General features: G+C 46.8%; 1 protein-coding gene and 1 pseudogene across 1 annotated transcript; one reads left to right on the top strand and one right to left on the bottom strand.

Annotated features, from left to right (window-relative positions):
• The first annotated feature begins 733 nt into the window (after positions 1-733).
• LOC146763915 (uncharacterized) lies at positions 734-8821 on the top strand (annotated as a pseudogene).
• A 7245-nt stretch (positions 8822-16066) lies between these two features.
• LOC110473210 (acrosin) lies at positions 16067-18592 on the bottom strand. The gene is made up of 5 exons (XM_085567631.1): positions 18384-18592; positions 17903-18115; positions 17350-17615; positions 16941-17077; positions 16067-16552 (listed from the first exon to the last, which is right to left on the bottom strand). The coding sequence occupies exons 1-5, from the start codon at positions 18443-18445 to the stop codon at positions 16214-16216; spliced, it is 1017 nt and encodes a 338-aa protein (XP_085423757.1). The 5' UTR covers positions 18446-18592; the 3' UTR covers positions 16067-16213.
• Positions 18593-18983: the final 391 nt, after the last annotated feature.

The following is an 18983-nucleotide window of genomic DNA, read 5'->3' as shown; positions in this document are numbered from 1 at the left end:
CTCTTTGTATCTAAATGTCCTAGCAGATGGGCATTGGGTTTAACTGACTTTCTTGTGCTTGTACCATGATAAATATCCACACCTGGCAACACTGAGTTGGTGTCTGTTGTTTATATTTGTATGTAAGTAAAAAGGCACACTGAGAGAGCTTGTGTTAATGTGAAATTGCATGTGACACAGAAAATTAGGAGTCATTTACTAATTAACAAAAAGCAAAGTAATATTTCTAGACACACCTAGAATAGCCCTGGAAAAGCCACAAGACATATTTATTTTGAATTTTTAATTCTATAATACTCTGTCCCACTTGTATATATAAGAGAGAAGGATACTACCAGCAAGTAAAACTGCTAAAAAAGAAAAATGTTCCTTTTTAACTTCTTATTACAGATGAACTAGTTGTAATCAGTTTTCTCAGGGAACATCTACTGTCATTATACAGAGCATGATGTTGGATTACATTTTTCTTCTAGTGAATAAGGAAAGCTAATCTAGCAATGCTAGACAGATATGTGTTAGATTTTTTTTGTGGCTCACAGATATTTTCTCCCCAATATTTTGTGACTTTCTTTTCCTTCCTTACACTACTAAATAAATAACAAAAATGTGGTTTAAATCTGATCTTCCATCAATTTCTAACAAAATACAGATATATACCCTGAGGATATGAAAGCCTGGAGGATAGATTATGTATTTCCTTTTAGTCTGGTAGCGTAAGTGGTGAGTGGTATCTCAATCTATTGTTAACCACTTCCAACATGCTGATTGTCAAGAGCAGCAAGTCCAATTGTGTGGAGAAACAGATACTACAAGGCTCAAAGCCAAACTGCTGATACTTTGTTAGCATGACCAGCGACTCTGCTTTATTTTAACAGAGACTCTGATTGTTTACAGTCATCAAAGGTCAGATGAAAAATTTTTATACTTCTGTTTTGGTTATTTCAATTCAAATTACCATGAAAATGGCAAGATCTCTAAGAAAGTTCTGCCTTCACAGAATCATTTGCAGTTATTTTCAGCTTAGACAATATCCCTGTGCACGTGGGGTTGCATGCACAAAAACTTCAAGGAAACAATCCCCTCTTACTTTTCTTGAAACAAGGAATTTTTTTCCCATTACTCTTACATTCCTACAGAGCCATGAAATGCAAGGACTTTTGACCCCATTTTGAACCTTATAATTCAATTTATAGACTGAACTTCTTAAATCATTGCTTCAATACACCTCTGTCACATGCTGTTGACTTTACTGCTACCATTGCTGTTCTTTCAAGTGATGAATCTTGTTTCACAAGGCTGGCAAGATGAAAATCCATTTCAGAGTCTCTGACAGGGAGCCAATTCATCATTACTTCAGTAAGCACTCTTAGCTGCATAGCGTATTAATTCTCTCTCCTGGTCCTCCTTATCAAAAGTGTGGGGGCTTTCCTGAAATATGGCTTATTTGATTAAATACTGCTGATTTTCCTTCATGATGAAGGGCAACGGAGATGGTATTGTCCAATTTTTATGCTATTGCCTTTTAGATCTAGCCATTGGATTTTCTAAATTACATATACAACTAACATATGTATTTATTTTCTTTACATTTCTAATATCCAAGCATCCTAGAGTTAATATAAAATTACATTAAATTTGTATGTAGCATCAAGGCAGCTTTTATGTCTGTCCATCCATCTGTCCAGATATCTAGCTACCTACCTACCCACCTACTCACCTACCTTTCTACCCAACTCTCTCTAGGTTTGAGAAAAGCTTTTGTAGTAATCATCTCCCTTTACACTAATTTTCAGATATAAACCCCAGCATGCATTTACTGAAAAACATCTGTTGAGCACTAATTCCAGTTGAACTGTGAGCTTAAAAAAAAAAAAATTGCAGCCTAGAAAGGGAGACCATTGAAGCAGAGCAAAAGACTTCCTTTGTTGTTTGGTTTCCTTTATCAGAAAAGGTAAATTTTGTATTTTTTTTTTGTTGTTGTTCTAATTCTCTGCTTCCAGTGAAAATGGAGAACAAAGGAAGTGGAAGAGATACACCCAAAGACCCATCATCCTAATGTGGAAATGAGTTTAGAATGGTTTGGCAAAGACCTCTGTGAATGGAGCCAGGTTTTGGATCTGACTCTCCAGTTGAATATCTATTCTTTCAGGCCATTATTTTTGTGGGGTTTGACCTGGTCCTCCCTCTCAAAAGGACTCTATTGCTTCCACCTTGTACATCTTTTAACTACTTCTTTCCAGAAACTACTGTGGCCTCATAAGAGTGATGAAATTCTTGGTAGGAAATGGGAAAAATGAAACTCAGTGTGGATCAGACACATAAACAGAAAACCTGCTCAAAATAAGGAATCAAAATTCACCTAAAAAATTCACAGGAATATCCATAGAAATGCTGTGATGAACTGATACTAAAACTGGAGACATGGCCAAGGCCTTGGTGCCTGGCATTTAACTGTGATGGTGAGCCAGAGACATGGGTGAGAAGAGAGAGGGTAACATGGAGCTGGAGTGGCCATGGATGTATGCACAGAGGCACAAGGAAATGCAGAGATGGATGTCCCAGTACAACACCAGTGGGTGGGAAGATGGCATCACCAGGAGATGGACTGTAACCTAACATCCCCCATTGCTTATATTCAGGGGCCAGACATCCTTTGACTGTGGCATCACTGGGTGGTAGCAACAGGAGATGGACTGTGATATCACATCCCTCACTGGTTGTATGTGTGCCTGCAGAGCCAGTTTAGCTCAAGCCTGGGCTTCTACTGAGTGTGTCTGCATGTGGGAGCTCCTTCTGGCCCTCAGCTCTTCCCAGCCTGCTGCAGCAAGGAGACGTGGCCACGGGGACAGAATGGAGCTGCCCCATCTTCCACCACACTCGGAGTGGTGTAGCTTCTGCTCTGCCCTGTAATGGCCAGCTCTGCCTTGGCTGCATCCTGTGGTGGGCAAAGACAAATCCAGCATGCCCACTCTGCAGCAGACCTATGGAGATTGTCAGATTTTCTGAGCGGAGCGAACAGGACTATCTACAGTTTGCCATCACAGCCTCAGAAGAGCTGGCAGAGGACAGCAGCCAGGCAGGGAATGCTCCATTCCACCTGACCCAACACATCCCCCACCACCCTGGGGTATCCCCTCTGCCTTCTCCACAAAGGGTGCTGTCTCCAGATGAGCAGGAGGATGCTCAGCCAGAGTTCATAGGTGGCCTCCCACCTGAGGTCTGGGCAGAACTTTTCCAAAGGCAACAGCAACTGCTGGACCCTGTGCTTCCCTGGCTGCACTGTAGGCTGGCAGCAGTCTATCAGGACCAGTGGTGGCAAGCAGAGGCTGCAGAGGGCTGTATCCTGCATGGCCTCTGTCTCTGTGGTCCAAATGCAAAGACTTTGGCCGAGCTGCTGGAGCCTCTCCTCAGTGGGCACACAGCATCGCTGGTCTATGGCATCATCAATGTCATTGCAGGCCAGTGCTCTGGCGAAGCCCAGAGGCTGCTGTGCTTCCATCATGCCAGCACCAACTCTGGCAGCCCCAGCTACATTAGCTCCCAGGAGGTGATGCCTGCCAGGGGATCCACAGACTCTGAGGTAGAGGAGGAAGCTGGTACACAAGAAACTGGTCTCCAGCAGAGTCCCAGCCACCCCTCACCTACCTGCTCAGAGCAGGACCAGCCCCAGGAAGAGCAGGAGCAGACGGTGGCAGTGGCAGGTCCATCTGCTCAGGGCTGCAGCCCCTCTGCTCCTGACCAGGGCAGGGACCACTCTTCTGGAGAGCCCCAGCGTGCCTGAAAGAAGAGAACCCCCAGCTTCCAGGATTCCCCCAGACCCAAGAAGAGGCCACCTCCCCAGAAGCACTAGCACACATCCAGGGACTCTTCAGCCAAGAAAAAAAGAAATAAATTGTCATTTGTCTGACAAAGTCTCTGAGTGCTGCTTTCTCCCTGTTCTGGTGCCTTTCTCTGCACATTGTGCTCCACGATCAGCCAAGAGCCCCCAGGACTCCAGGGCCATTTCCACAGTACCTCCTCACATGAAATCCTGCTGCAGCTGTGGTGATTGAAAAGCTTTTGAACAAACACTGGGATGTGCTACCAGAGGTTTCAGGAGTGAAAGACTGACCAGGCATTCAACACATGAGAAGAAGAAAACTCTTAGTGCCTAGCACAATTTCTGCCTAAGACATTAACACAAAATGTACAGTTTGATGATGTACAGTCAGAGGACTGGTACAGCCTGAAGGTACAACCAGTTAGAGTTCATTCAATCAGTGTGAGGGAAAAGACCTATGCATTAATGTAGAATGTGCTATAATCTGCATTAACGTAGATGCACTCTGATCTATGTTAGTGTAGACCACTATAAAAAGAGGTCAGGAGGAAAAGGAAATGTGCATCAAACTGGAGAGTGGAAGAGGAGGTAGTACCAGAAGCACTGTTTCTAAGGATGCTAATTATACGTTTTGCAGATATTCTTCAAAAAACTAAACAAGAAAACCAAAACCAACCAATCAACCAAGAAAACCCCAAAACCCAGCAAAAAATAGAAGTGCTGTTCTTTAAAACTTTGTAAACTATTTTTGGACACATTAAGCTTGTATTTTGGGTGATCAGTTTGTTGGAGAGCAGAAAGAAGTTAATACAGACAGTTGAAGGAGGAAGGAGAAGTAATAACATTTAGCACATTGCCTTTCTCATATTCGTACAGTGTCTAGGACAGCTCATTCTGGCCAGAGAAAAGGTTGGCTGATGGAGCACAGGGGGGAAGTTGCAGATTTGCCACTTCCTTGCAGCAAGCAGCAAGCTCAGTGACTGGACAGGCAGTTGCTGTCCTGCTGCATGTTCCTGTGCTGGCTCCCAGACATAGTGTGCTGTATACCTCACAAACATCTCATGAGATGCCTTCTGAGAATGACTCAGCCCACAAGAACCTGGGTGGCAAAAAAATTCTCTCAGGAGGAGGAAGGGGCCAACCAGCAGACACTCATCCAGGGGAAATGGTGGTGGTCTTTTGTGATAGAGTGAACACACTCACGGATAAGGGAAAAGCTACAGATCTGGGGCTTTATTCCCCACAACATCCTTTGCTCTAAATGGGAGAGAGGTGGGTTTGATGGAACTGTTCAATGGAAGTGGAATTGGTTGGACTGGCATATCTAGATGGTAGTAGTCAATGGCTTAGTGTCCCTATGGGCCTCAGAGAAAAGTGGTGTTTCTTGGGGGCCCATACTGGAACCAGTGCCATGTTCACCAAGGACATAAGACAGAGGGATCTAGTGCACCCTCAGCAAAATTGGGGGTGACACCATATTGCAGAATTTTTGAGAAAGAGAGGGCAAGATTTATGTCTGGAATGAGATTTGAGCTCCTCCAGCCTAGGCCTCAGATATGAGCTTTGTGAGGCCTTCCAAGCCTATGACACGGTAAGAAAAAGAGGTTGTGGCGCAGTTAGAAATTTTATTAAGGTGTGGATGTGAAGCACTGGGTTTTCTAGGCGTGAATTATTATAGGTTTATAGTGTGGAGTTTAGTCCACCTTAAGACAAAGACAAACAATGTTTAGCTTGCCAATGAGAATGCCTTTGTAAACTGTAAACTATATTAAAGTGTATGTAAACTGCCATCTTCTAACTAATAAATGGAGAATGTTTGATTGGCCACATTGGCCTGATCTGCATTTGTCCTGTCCAGTTTTCCTGTCTTACAAGGTCCCTGCCTTTGACACCGTGCTGAGCAGGTGGCATACATGAGGAGTGAAATGCCATCAAGAGGGACCTGGACAAGCTCAACAAGTTGGCCCACAGGAACCTCATCAGCTTCAACAAAGCTGGGATTACAGCCCAGAGAGCCAGCTGTGTCCTGAGCTGCATCACCAGCAGCCTGGGCAGCAGGTCGATGGGGGTGTGTCTTCACTCTGCTCTGTGAGACACAACCCAAAACATTACATCCAGCTCTGTGTCCCCCAGCATAGGAAGGACACGGACCTATCAGAGTAAGTGCTGAGGAGGCCACCAAGATGATCAGAGGGATGGAACACCTATGCTATGAGGGACAGGCAAGAGAACTGGGCTTGTTCAGTTTGGAGAAGATAAGGCTCTGGGAGACCTTACAGCCCATTCTGGTACCTAAAGGGGCTACAGGAGAGCTGAACAGGGACACTACAAAGATATGTAGTGATAGAAGAAGGGGAAATGGCTTCAAACCGAGAGAGGACAGGGTTAGATTAGATGTTAGGAATAAATTCTTCATTGTGAGCATGCTGAAACACTTGCATAGCCTGCCTAAAGAAGCTGCATCTGTCCCTTCCCTAGCAGTGTTCAAGGCCAGTGGACAGGGCTTGGACAACTTTGGACAAGGTGACCCTGTCCATGGCACAGGGGTTGCAACTAGCTGGTCTTTAGTATCCCTGAAATCCTAAAGCATTCTATGATTCTGGGATTTCAGCTAAACCAAGTAGCTTTCCTCATATTGGTGACTCATGCTATTTACTGCATGTTTCAACCTCCATGCCAGCAATTCTTCAAGAAACATAAAAACTACATTTCTCTTTCAAAATCTCAAAAGATATTATAAAGCTCCATGCTTTCAATTTTTTTTTTTTTTACTAGAATAGTAAACCATTAGTGTTGTGCATAACAAGATAATAACTTACACAGTCACCTGTTGTGGAGTACCAGGCATAAGAATGTTTTATCTCATTCTGACTGTTGCAACAGAAAAGCTGTGACTGGAAGAGAGGGTGTTGTGGAGATGGGAAAGCACTGAGCTGAGCCAACATCTCTTTCTACCTTGAGACTTGTGCTTAGTGCTGCTGTGTGAACTCCCACTCCAGACTCCCTTCCTGGAAAGCACCAAAGGGCTGACTGCACAGGCCCGAAACAGTGCCAAAATCTGTTCTACATCAGGAAAACTATAAAAGGAAGCAGATCAGTCACCCTCTCTCTCTGTCTCTTGCACTCTCTCTGTTCACCCCATTTACAAGTAACAGTTCTCTTACACGGGATCTGGTGTCTTTGTTCAGCCTGAAAATAATTTATAATGAACACCACACACCTTATTGGGTCAGTTGTGAAATAACAGATCAGGAAAAGAGGGTGGGAGTGCTAAAGCCTTGGATGAACTCTTGCACGAACTATGAGTGAGAGTAGAATTGGAAAATTGATCCAAACACTGAGAAGCTGCAGTACTATATTGAAATCCTGTTGAAGAATAATTGTTTTCAATATCCAGTGTAATTGCCTAGACTTGAAAGTCTGTCATTTTCTCTATTTACTTCAGAGCTAACATCAGCAAGCAAGTAATATAGCTGAGGACTGAAAAAAACATGTCAACCTTGCTGCATCCCAAGTCTCAGGAAACACATTCATAGAACTTCTCAAATGCTCAACACAGAACAAGGTGGGACACAGACCTGCAAAGGGTAGGATGAATGAAAGCATGGAATGCCAAGCAAAATATCCACTGCAAACACATCATCCTGCTACTGCACTGCTGTGGCATTTCCAAGGAGCCTTGCCCATCTGGGAACTTCCCTGGGCACAGCCATGCATGAGAGGGAACTGCCTGCTATGCATGTAAAGAAATAAAGAGAAGTTCCAACACACTGTGGGACAACTCACGAAGTACTGGCAGGAGGAAAGCAGTGGGCCCAAATGGGCCAGTCCCAGCAAAACTGGAAGCTGTGAAAGAGAGACCACACACCAGGTGCTAGACAGGCCAGAGGAAGGCAGGCTTAGGAAGACAGAAAAAACACCACCATTCCAAAATTTGGAAGCTTCATTCTCCCTCCTCTAGCATTTAAACCACTTCTTGTCTATTTCTCATGTTGTGGTTTAACCCCAGACAGCAACCAAGCACCACACACAGTCATTCTCGCTCAATGACCCACCAGCAGGATGGACTGGGCAGAGAATCAGAAGGGTAGAAGCTGGCAAACTCACAGGGGGAGAATAATTCAGTTGCATAGGGAATGCAGAAGCTGCACACACAAGCAAAAACCCCAAAGAACTCATTCACCATTTCCCATGGGTAGGCAGGAGTTTCGCATCTCCAGGACAGCAGGGCCCTCACACCTCACAGTGACTTGGGAGGACAAATGCCATCACTCCAAATGTCCCCTCCTTCCGTCTTCTTGCACGCAGCTTGGAATACTGACAAGGATGTCCGATGGTCTGGAATATCTCTTTGGCCTCTTTGGGTCACCTGCTCTGGCTGTGCCTCCTTCCAGGTTCTCATCCAGTGTGACCCCAGAGGAGCTCTGTCTGGGCACCTCCTTCAGTTGTGGTGGGTGCCATCAGACATGGCAACAAAAAAAAAAAAAAAAAAAAAAAAAAAAAAAATCATTTTGCTTCAGTCAAGTAGGAATATGGAGTAAGCAAAGGAAAAGTTGTGTTTTCTATTCTGTTTTCTATGGTTGAGATGAGTTTGTTTGATCTGTTCCTGGCACCTGTTAAGTATTGTCCAGAACCAAAACAAAAGCAGGGTTGAAGATGCAGCCAAAAGAAGGAGGAGAAGGGAGGGGAAAGGAGGTTCTGGGGGAAGGGTAAGTGGTGGGGAGAGATTTTAACTTTCTGAGTACCCAACAAATGGGAAAGGCAACAGGGACCCCCCTGGCTACAAAGGGTATAAAAAGGTTTCCATTTCAACGAAGTGTGTGTGTGTGCATTTCTTGGAGGAGAGACACACACCTGATTCAGCTGATTTGTTGGTGTCAATAAATACTTTTTGCTTCAAAGATTTTGTCCCCTCTTAATTCTATCAAAAAGTGAGCTACATCTCACAGAAATGAGCTGAGAGATGCCATGGCTTGTTGTGTCTTGCACGTCCAGCCACTGCTGATCTCATATATATATATATATATACACATATATATACAGATATATATATATACATATATATACACACATATATATACATATATATACACACACACATATATATATATATATATATATATATATATATATATGTAATCAAGGGCACAGAAAAGGAGGGCAGATGGCATATGTCACAATATGATCACTATATAGCTATATATATAGGTATCTATATTATATCTATACCTATATTATAGACTAATAATATATCAAACGTACATTGCAACAAAAAAACAGAGTCCATGGGAAAGTTTAAAGTCTAGGACACACAATAATGGAAAGGTTAAAATCTAATGGACATTCTTCCAGGGCACAGCCCCAAGAAATCCTCCAGCAGGCCCACAGGACTCCAAAGTGGCTCACGCAGATCCAAACTGCACAAGTTTTCACTCCCTCATGTTGGCCTTGGTTCCCGTGGCAGAACTTGCCTTCCCACTGGACACTCACTGCTCCTGCTGGAGCAGGTGTTTGTTTCCAGGGGTTTTCGGCAGTTTCTCTTTTCCCAGGTGCTGCTGGACTTCACCAACTCTGCAACCACTGCTGTGCAGTGAGGGTCTGAGGGAAGATCAGAAATCTGAGTTATGGGCTTGCTGGCATTTCCAAATGTAAGGGTGTAAGGCTTGGGCATCTTCCAGCCAGGCTGGCAGTTCATGGCCTCTGGCTCCCATCCAGACTCAGCCTGCAGCTCCCATTGCAACTGCAACTTCCTCAATATCCTGCCTCCCTAACAGGCAAGCGCCAACCACAGTGGGGCACAAGGGGAAGGGGAAAGGCAGCAGAAAGGGGAGAAAGCAGCAGCCAGAGACTGTGTGAGAGAAATAATGTATTTCCTTTTTCCAGTCTATAAATTTGCTGGACCCCTGCTAGTTCTGCCAGCAAAATGGTTTGCTTGCAAGACTGGGGCCAGCAGCCCTCTTCTGTTAGGGATGTCACTGTGAAAGTGTCCCTAGCCCTGACAAGGAACAGTCGGACGGTGGCTGCTGCTCTTGATGTTTAGAGATTTCTGCTTTCTCTATGTTTTTCATGTATTTGTCGATTAGTAGACTACTAATACATGGTTCTACTTTTCCTACCCTTTACCCCTACATTTCAGAACAGAAAGGTAACCTTCTAACACATTCCTGAAATACTGTTTTAGTCTTGCTTTTTTAGGCTAGCAAGGACACTGTGTTTTCACTGTGTTTCAAGGACACTAGAACTTAGAAGACATAACCAGAAAGCCCCTTAAACAACTCCAGTGGTCAGAACCCAGGGAAAAATACCTAACCAACTGCTCTTCTAATTGGACAATATTTGTTAAATATGCTAACTTGCTAAACTTACAAAAATTGTAGAAATACAGTGCCAAGTGTGCCCATGACCATGGGAGGACCTGCAAGCTCCCAGTGAAGACTTACAGGTTTTTGACTATTTTAAGAGTTTAAGTTTTTAAGGGAAGTTGTAACATAAAGTTCTTGGTCAGCTGCTGGGATGTGAGCTGCTGGCCTCTTCCCATTGTCATAACCATGGAATGAGACTGGTACTGGAAAATAAACAGCTCAAGCCACGTTTCCCAGCAGTCCCATCCCGTCCGTGATTTGTACATTGTCCCCCGGCCGGCGATAGGATGCCAGTGGGAGTCCCTCCCTGGGAGCTGGTGGAGCAGGAGCTGGCCTCAGGGCTGGGTCCTCCTTTCCAGCAGCATGGGAGCGCAGCAGCCTCTGGGCTTCCTCACTGCATTGGCCCACAATGAAATTGGCAGTGCCATCAACCAGCTGTTCTGTGTATTCCTCCAGGAGAGGCTGCAGCATCTGGAGCATCACCTCCCCATTGTCATGGATCGAGTGGGAGCTTCAGGCAAATCTGCCTAAAACCCAGGTTTTTTTGGCAACAGCTTAAATTTGGGTCGCCCACACCTAAAATCAATCTAGTCTGCAAGTTCTAAGCATGGCAGATCAGGTCTATTCATAAAATTAGTTATTTATTCAACAGAGAGCAGATAACCAAAACAAGGCCTTAATCTGAGTTACTACATGGTATAAACCAAAAAGTACATCTAGTAGACTACATAAAACAGTGTACAATATTATTGTACCTATATTAAACTTAGCAAAAGAAATTGTATCGATTAGGAGTCAGATATAATTTATCACTGAAATGATGATAGTGTACACTAAATCCTTTCACTCAACCTCAGAGGAGTAATCACAAATCAGCTGTCCCTGCTTTGGGGGAAAATTCCATACATTTCCAGGGAATGTGCAGAAGATTTCCTACTTTGTGAAAATTTGGTGTAGCTTTCACAGGGGTGAAAGGCAGGTTGTCCATCAGACAGAAATTTCAGCTTATCTTTCCAGATGTCACTTCCAGGGCAAGATGTTTGTTATCAGCTGGGAGTGCTACTCTCATGGTGTGAAAGTAATTCACTACAAGACAGCTTGTCATATTAGCATTTTTTCATCAATTAACACAAAAGAGATAAGTTCTGGGGCAAGGTGCTCTGTTATTCCACCAGCTAAAAGCAACAGATAAGTTCCTCTGGGGCGAGATGCCCTGCTACACCCATCTGGACAGGGCGGGCAGGGCATACAAGATTGCTCTCACTGCCAGCCACCATGAGGATGCTGCAGACCACTGCTTAGCTGGGGAGCATGTCCCTCTCCCCAAAGAAGACTAAGGAACAGCTCTAAGCCACTGGCAGCTGTTTCTATGCAGGAGGCCAAGAGCTCCTTCTGCCTGGATCCAGCCCTGCATCCAACCTGACTGCTGGTCTCTGGTGGTTCTTCCTGGGGTGTGATGACACACTCTAGGTATTTTTGTTCCTGCACAGAAAACCTGACAGACTCCATCAAACTTCTGCAGAGTGGGCACTCTGGTTTCTTCTCTGCCCAGCACAGGATGCAGCCCATGCAGAACTCGTGGCCACAGGGTATCACATGAGTGACACCCTCTTGCTCATCATGACAAATGGGGCACTCTGCTGTCCCCATGGCTTTGTCTGTTCTCTGTGGCAATTCAGGGAGTACTGACAGGCTGCTCCCCATCACTGGCAGTACCACAGAATCTCACACACTGCAACAAAGCAGAGAAATCTTGCTCTCTTGCTGTCCCGAGGAGGACATGAAGAAATACCCAAGCCCCTGGAGAAGGATACTCTCCTGACTCCTCAAGCCCTAGTGCCCTTCTCACTACCACCCTGGAGAGACTCAGCCCTCCAGATCTTACAGGCATGCTTGACAGGCTGTGTCTTTTCTGAGAGCCTGGGAAGATGGTCTCTGGCAGCTGAAGATGTGTAGGGTTGAGACATCTGTCTGTCATAAACAGATAGTGGGAATTAAGTGATTCAATACCTTTGAGGTCCTGGATTTTTAATTAAATCTCAGGGCTGGAGGCTGGATTTTTCCTTTCTTTCTGTCTTCTTTGTTTTAAGTTCACTCTTGAATGAGGAAATATTATTAATTGTATGCAGTTTTTATAACGGGGAGGTTCTCTTCTTATAAAGTAAACACTGTGGACCAAAATCCAATATGGCCTTAGCAGGTGCTGGTCAAGCATCACTTGTGCGGGTGATCTCTAGTGAAGACTAGGTGAAGGCTTTGCTCCCTGCTGACAGGTCTTAGGGGCTCTGAGAACCTGTGCACCCTTGAGGACCAGAGCTGCATAAAATATTGTAGGAGACTTGAAGAGCACAATCACCTTAAACACCAATCACAGAATCACAGAATCAGCTAGGTTGAAAAAAAAACCTCTGAGATCATTGAGTCCAACCTATGACCAAAGATCACCTTGTCCACCAGACCACAGCACTAAGAGCCATGGCCAGTCTTTCCTTAAACACCTCCAGGGACAGTGACTCCACCACCTCCCTGGGAAGTCTATTCCAATGCCCAAAATCACCTTTTCTGTGAAGAATTTTTCCTAATGTCTAGCCTAAACCTCCCCAGTACAGCTTAAGACTTTGTCCTCTTCTATTGCTGGTTGCCTGGGGAAGAGACCAAAACCCACCTGGCTACACCCTCCTTTCAGGGAATGGTTGATAAGGTCACCCCTGAGCCTTCACTTCTCCAGGCTAAACAACCCCAGCTCCCTCAGCCACTCCTCATAGCCCCTGTGTCCCAGACAATTCACCATCCTTGTTGCCCTCCTCTGGACACGTTTCAGCATCTCAACGTCCTTCCCAAACTGAGGGGCCCAGAACTGGACACAGCACTCGAGGTGTGGCCTCACCAGTGCTGGGTACAGGGGGGAATCACTGTCCTGGTCCTGCTGGACACACTGTCCCTGATCCAGGCCAGGAGCCATTGGCCTTCTTGGCCCCCAGGGCACACTGCTGGCTCATGTTCAATCACCTCTTGACCAGCATCCCCAGGTCCCTTTCTGCCTGGCCACTGTCCAGCCACTCTGTCCCCAGCCTGTGGTGCTGCAGGGGCTTGTTGTGACTCAAGTCTAGGATCTGGCATTTGGACTTGTTAAACCTCATATTGTTGGATTCAGCCCACCTATCCAGCCTGTCCAGGCCCCTCTGCAGAGCCCCCCTACCCTCTAACAGATTAATACTCGCTCCCAGCTTGGTGTCATCTGCAATTTACTGATGGTGGGCTTGATCCACTCCCCCAGATCATCAGTGAAGATATTAAACAGGACTGGTCCCAGCACAGACCCCTGAGGGACACCACTGGTGACTGCCCCCCAAGTGGATGTGACACAATTCACCTCCCCTCTCTGGGTCTGGCCCTGCAGCCAGTTCCTAACCCAGCACAGAGTGCTCCTGTCCAAGCCGTGGGCTGCAGCTTTTCCAGGAGTGTCCTACAGGGAGATGGTGTCAAAGGCATTGCTGAAGGTCAGGCAGACAACATCCACAGCCTTCCCCTCATCCATCAGGTGGGTCACCTGGTTATGAAAGCAGATCAGGTTGTTCAGGCAGGACCTGCCCCTCCTAAATCCATGCTGGCTGGGTCTGAGCCCTCAACTGTCCTTTAGGTGCTGTGTCACCACACTCAAGATGATCTGTGCCATATCCTTACTATGCACCAAGGTCAGGCTGACAGTCCCGGAGTTTCCTGTGTGCTCCTTATGGTCCTTCTTACGGATGAACATCACATTGGCCAACCCAGTCATCTGGCACCTCCCTGGTTACTCGGGGCTGATGGTAAACAATGGAAAACATCTTGGCAAGGTTTTCTGCCATCTCCCTCATCAACCTAGGATGGATCCTGTGTGGTCTCATAGACTTGTGAGCATCTAAGTGGCTCAGCAGGTCACTAACTGCTCCCTCCTGGACGACAGGGGAGGCTATTCTGCTCCCTGTCCCCATCTACCAGCTCAGGAGGCCAGTTGTCCTGTGGACATCCTGTCTTGTTGTTGAAAACTGAAGCAAAGAAGATGTTAGGTACCTCAGCCTTTTCCTCATATTTGGTAACTATATTCCCCCCTTGTCCAACAAAGAGTGGAGGTTCTCCTTGGCCCTCTAAGATGTGTTAAGTTCACCAAAGGACTTTGCCCACCATGGCAAGCTCTCCAAAGAAGCAACTGCTCATCTGTGATGACTGAAGCTCCCTGTCCCTGAACATGCCTCTGTGAAACTTGGAAAGAGTTAACCCACTTGAGAGGAGTGTGAGTGAAGACTGTCTGGGTTTTATCTCAGACTAGTGGTAGGAAAAGAGATACTGGAAGAGAACTGATACTGGACAGAAAGAATCCACACAGAAAGCCAACCCAGAAATTTTACTGAAAATCAACTCTTGAGTGTAGCCAATGAGCATTAGTTCCTTTGTTTGCTAAAATGTATAAAGAGTGAAAAGTTTTGAACACCTTGGGAACCACATCAGCAAGAAGACCAGGGTGAAGAAAAATGCAACAGGATGCTTTCTGGATCCAAGTGTGTGATGCTTTTTACTTAAATTATCTCACTCTTTGTCTCATTCTGGCCCTCCTCTCTTTCCTGTTTCTGTCTATCTCTCTACTTCACGTTGACTGTTAAATAAAATCCATACTATTGGCTTTGGCACATGGTATTGTCAGCATCCTAATTCAGGTAGAGGCGTCTGTCAGTAATTGAATCATAACAGATGTGCTGACACTACAGACTGCTGCTGTGAGAGGGTGAGACTGATCCTTGGCCCAGGGATTGGCACTGGAGAAGGCACTTGTCTTCCCTGGAGTGTTTGTGCATTGGTGTTACATTCCACCCCTATGTGGAAGGGAGCAAACAAGATCTGTAGATGTTCACAGATGAAAAAGAATGGCAAAAACCAAAAGGGTACAAAAAAACCTCACCAATTTTTATTAACAAACTACACACTCAGCATGGCAATTGGTATGTGTTTTGCCACTATCTTCTAATAGTAAGAGGGAAAAAAAATAATAAAAGAATAGAGGGAAGAAGAAGGGAAAAAGAAATCAGGTAGGAGAGGAAAGAAGTTCATGATCCTGGGTCCAGCATTGATCCACCCAACAGGTGTCCAGGGTCCTGAGAGAAGGCCATCCAGTCCCTCTGGTACATTTTTATAGTTAAGTTTTCCCCATTCTCAGATTAGGTTACTCACTCTTCATAAAATGAGTTACCATGTGCAGCACAGAATTCTGGATCTTTCTGGAAATGGGTTGGGGGGCTTTGTGGGTTTTGGTGGTCTTGATTCTCCCTCCATTGGTCTTGCTTGGTCCTTGACCCCACTCCTGCACTTAAATTGTCCTTTATGTTGTGTGGTCACCATGGACTGGAACAGGAAATTCAGCTCCAGAATGGTGCAGCCTTACCTTCATCTGGCTCCCCTTTCCAGGCACATCCTGTTAAAACTTGCCTGCTTGATCGCTGTTGGTGTTTAGGGCATAGCAATGTGCTAACTCTTTACTGCCTAGGTTTCTACATTGGTCAAAAAACCCAGCTACCATCTGATAGGGAAAAAAAAATCATCCTTAGGGCAGAAAAGGGTTTCACATTCTTAATGACAGGGCAACATCTGCACCCGTTTTTCTCCTTTCTCTTGTTTTCCTAGTGTTGTGTTTCTTGCACATGTTGTTGTTGCAGACTTAAGGTGCCAGATGCTACTTTTCCACTGTAGATATATTAATATCTGTAGGAAGGCATTGATCTGTACAGAAGGGAGTGTGAAGCCAAATTCTTCCTGGATGAGGGTGAAGGGTTCCCTGAGTTAAAGGCTGCTTGGGAAATGATCAAGCCAGTAGGATTTTACAAAATATGGATGGAGAGTATTCTCAGAGCAGAAAATACAGGTCATTTTGGTTTTTTTTTTTTTTTTTTGCTCGCAATTTAAACTTTAATTCAGCTTAATGAAATTCAAATTAATGTAACACAGAAGGAAAGGGTTGTAGCCCATTATAGTGTGAACTGCAGGTGGTCCATTCTGCAGTTCAAAACATTTTTTCCTTTAGGTACCGCAAGATATCCTTCAGCAGATCAAAGAATTGCTGCAGCTTTTCATGTGGAAATGGACAGGGCTGTGTTGGTCTTGGAGTTACTGTCTGCGGGGGGGCTGCGGTGTAGGTTGGCAGTGGTGCTGGCGCTGGAGTAGCTGCTGGTGCTGGCTTTCTTCCCATCGTGCTCCAGATCCAGTTGTAGTAGTACTGAGTGGAGCTGGAGACTGCAGGCCGTTTAGGTCTGGCGCAGCCGACTCCCCAGCTGGTCACGCCAATTTGCCAGAAGAAGCCACCACGCCTATCTCGGCAGACAAGAGGTCCCCCGCTGTCACCCTGCAGTAGAACAGAGAGGATTAAGGTGCTTTTGCATGCCCCTGTCAGCAGTTAGTTGGCTCCTTTACTCTCCCAGCCCCTGCCAGAACGGGATTCCTGGCAGAGCAAGGCTCTGCTCAAGTGCTGGGACCTGCAGAACCTTGACACCCTTGGGAGAAGGTTGGGTGCCTGTAAGGTGAGACTCTCTGTCTCCCCTGTGTGTGGATGTTTCAGGATTGGCATCTGGACCTCACTGAGCAAGGACCCACAGATGGGAAAGGGGGTGGAAGCTCCAGCGGTGGTGCAGAGCTGGGGCTTCGAGAGCAATGGACCAGGGAAAGCAGGCGCTGGGCTGTGCTGGGGTGGTGTGCTGGGGCTGCCCACACTGGGACTCAAAGCACGCTCCTACCTGGCAGGTGCCAACACCTCCTTGCCCAGCACACACTTGGAAGTCGTGGATGTATCCCTGCAGCCACTCGCTGCTGTTGCAGAGCTGGTTATCCACGACTTGGACCTTGGCCTGCTGCAGGACATCTCTCCCTGATGCTGTGAGCAGGGAAAAAGGAATTAATTCCCAGCAACTCTGTGCCTGTCTGTGTGTTGAAGTCCTTCCCTAGGGCCTAGTTCTGTCTTTAGAGAGCTGTTGGATTGCTGTGTCACTGCTGTCTGCACTGGGCAGCAGCCCAGGCCCATCTCTCCAGAGGCATTTGTCCCACAAACCAACTCTCATTTTGGCCTCTGCTCTCAGGGAGCCCCAGCCTTCCCTCCCTTGTGTGCCAGCCTTGCCCTCAGGGCACAGGTCCTTTATGGGAACTTACATTTGACAATTCTGTCACCCCAGCCAGCAACGTAGCAGTTTGTCAGGTCCGACAGCGTCACCGAAGGACCAGGCAGGCAGGCAGTCTGGATGGAAGACCTGCACTGGACTGGACGGTCCAATTCCAGCAAGGCGATGTCGTGATACTCAAGTTCAGGAGTGTATTTTTCATGAAGGATCAGACGCTTAATCCGGCGCACTTCCACGTCAGGGCCTGACTGGCCCAAGGAGGTGGCCCCAAGCACGATGGCCCACTCGCTGAGAGGGCTGCAAGGTGGAGAGAGGGGTGAGAGGGGGTAGAATCATGTGCTGTGACACACCAGCACTTCCCTTCTGCTTCCTGAGACCAAGAGGAACACAGGACTACAGAGAGTGAAAGCAGACTCATGTTAAGCTGGAGGCTGCTAGGAAGCAGTGGCATGAGCCCACTCTTCTCCCCGAGTCTCTCAGCTAGGCCCTGCGCTGGCAAGGCACTAGGCACGCTGCGAGGAAACGGGATGGGAATTGCAAGCGCTGGTGGCACGGGGCTATCCCTGTGCCTAGGTGCCCCTTACTTGGTGCGGTTGATAAAGCAGTGTGCAGCCGTCAGGAGCCACTGAGCGCCGACGAGGGTCCCTCCGCAGACGTGCACAGACACCGGCGGGTTCCAGTAGCAGCGGACGCTGGCAATGCCCGCCCAGGCCCCCATCCCCGGCATGACGTCTGTGCCGCCCACAACGCGCGTTGAGCCCAGGGGAGCGATCATGGGCCGGAGCCCACAGGTCTGCCTGGAAGCAGAAAGTCATTTCTGTCCTGTGAGAAGGCTCCCACGAGGCTTCGGCGGCAAAGCCAGCAGGGAACTGCCCGGGGTGTGCCCACGTCAGCCTGCTTGAGCCCCGCGGACAAGTGGTGCCAGACACCTGGGTGCTGCTGATAAACTGAGGCTCCTGCCCAGGGTTTTGGAAACTGGTACGGCCACAGGTGGCAAGTGGGCATCCTCAGGGAACCCCCTAAGCCTTTCCTGGGTCCCCTCAGGTCAAGCCTGTGGCTACTTACCCACAGGTGCCATATGCAGGCCTGCAGAGAGCCAGAAGGATGAGGATGCACAGCAAAATCATTGTGGTCAGAGACACGAGTCAGCTGCAAGGAGAGAGAGCTTGTCACTCCAGTGCAGCTGCCAACGCAGTGCCCACAGAATCTGCACTGCCACAGTGCCCTTGGCCCTGGAGCTGATGTCACAGAGGGATGGTTCCATGTTCTGGGCACGGTGCTGACCACTGGAAGCTGGGGGGAAGGGCAACGTAGAACCACAGAAAGGTCTGGATTGGAAACTACCTTAAGGATTGAGTTTCAAACCCCAGCCATGCACATGGATGCCTTCCACTGCAAGGTTGCTCAGAGTCCCATCCAAGCTGGCCAATGGGGCATCCACAGCTTCTCTGTGCAGGCAACCTCTGCCAGGACTTTAACAATGATACAAGATTTTACTTGGCATCCAAAAATCCTACACAATTTGCAGCAACATTAAAAGCAACACACATTCTGATTTTTAAAAATAATTTGTGGAATTGTTTTCACTTGCTTTGCCTGAGACAGAAAAATCAACTGAACAAATGTAACTTAAGGCCTTAAGGGAAAAAAAAGTCTCAATGCCTA

This window comes from Lonchura striata, chromosome Z, assembly GCF_050655825.1.
Source record: "Lonchura striata isolate lonStrDom1 chromosome Z, ASM5065582v1, whole genome shotgun sequence".
NCBI classification, from domain to species: Eukaryota; Metazoa; Chordata; class Aves; order Passeriformes; family Estrildidae; genus Lonchura; species Lonchura striata.
Note: the sequence above shows the minus strand (reverse complement) of the source record. Positions and strands in the feature narration are given on the sequence as shown.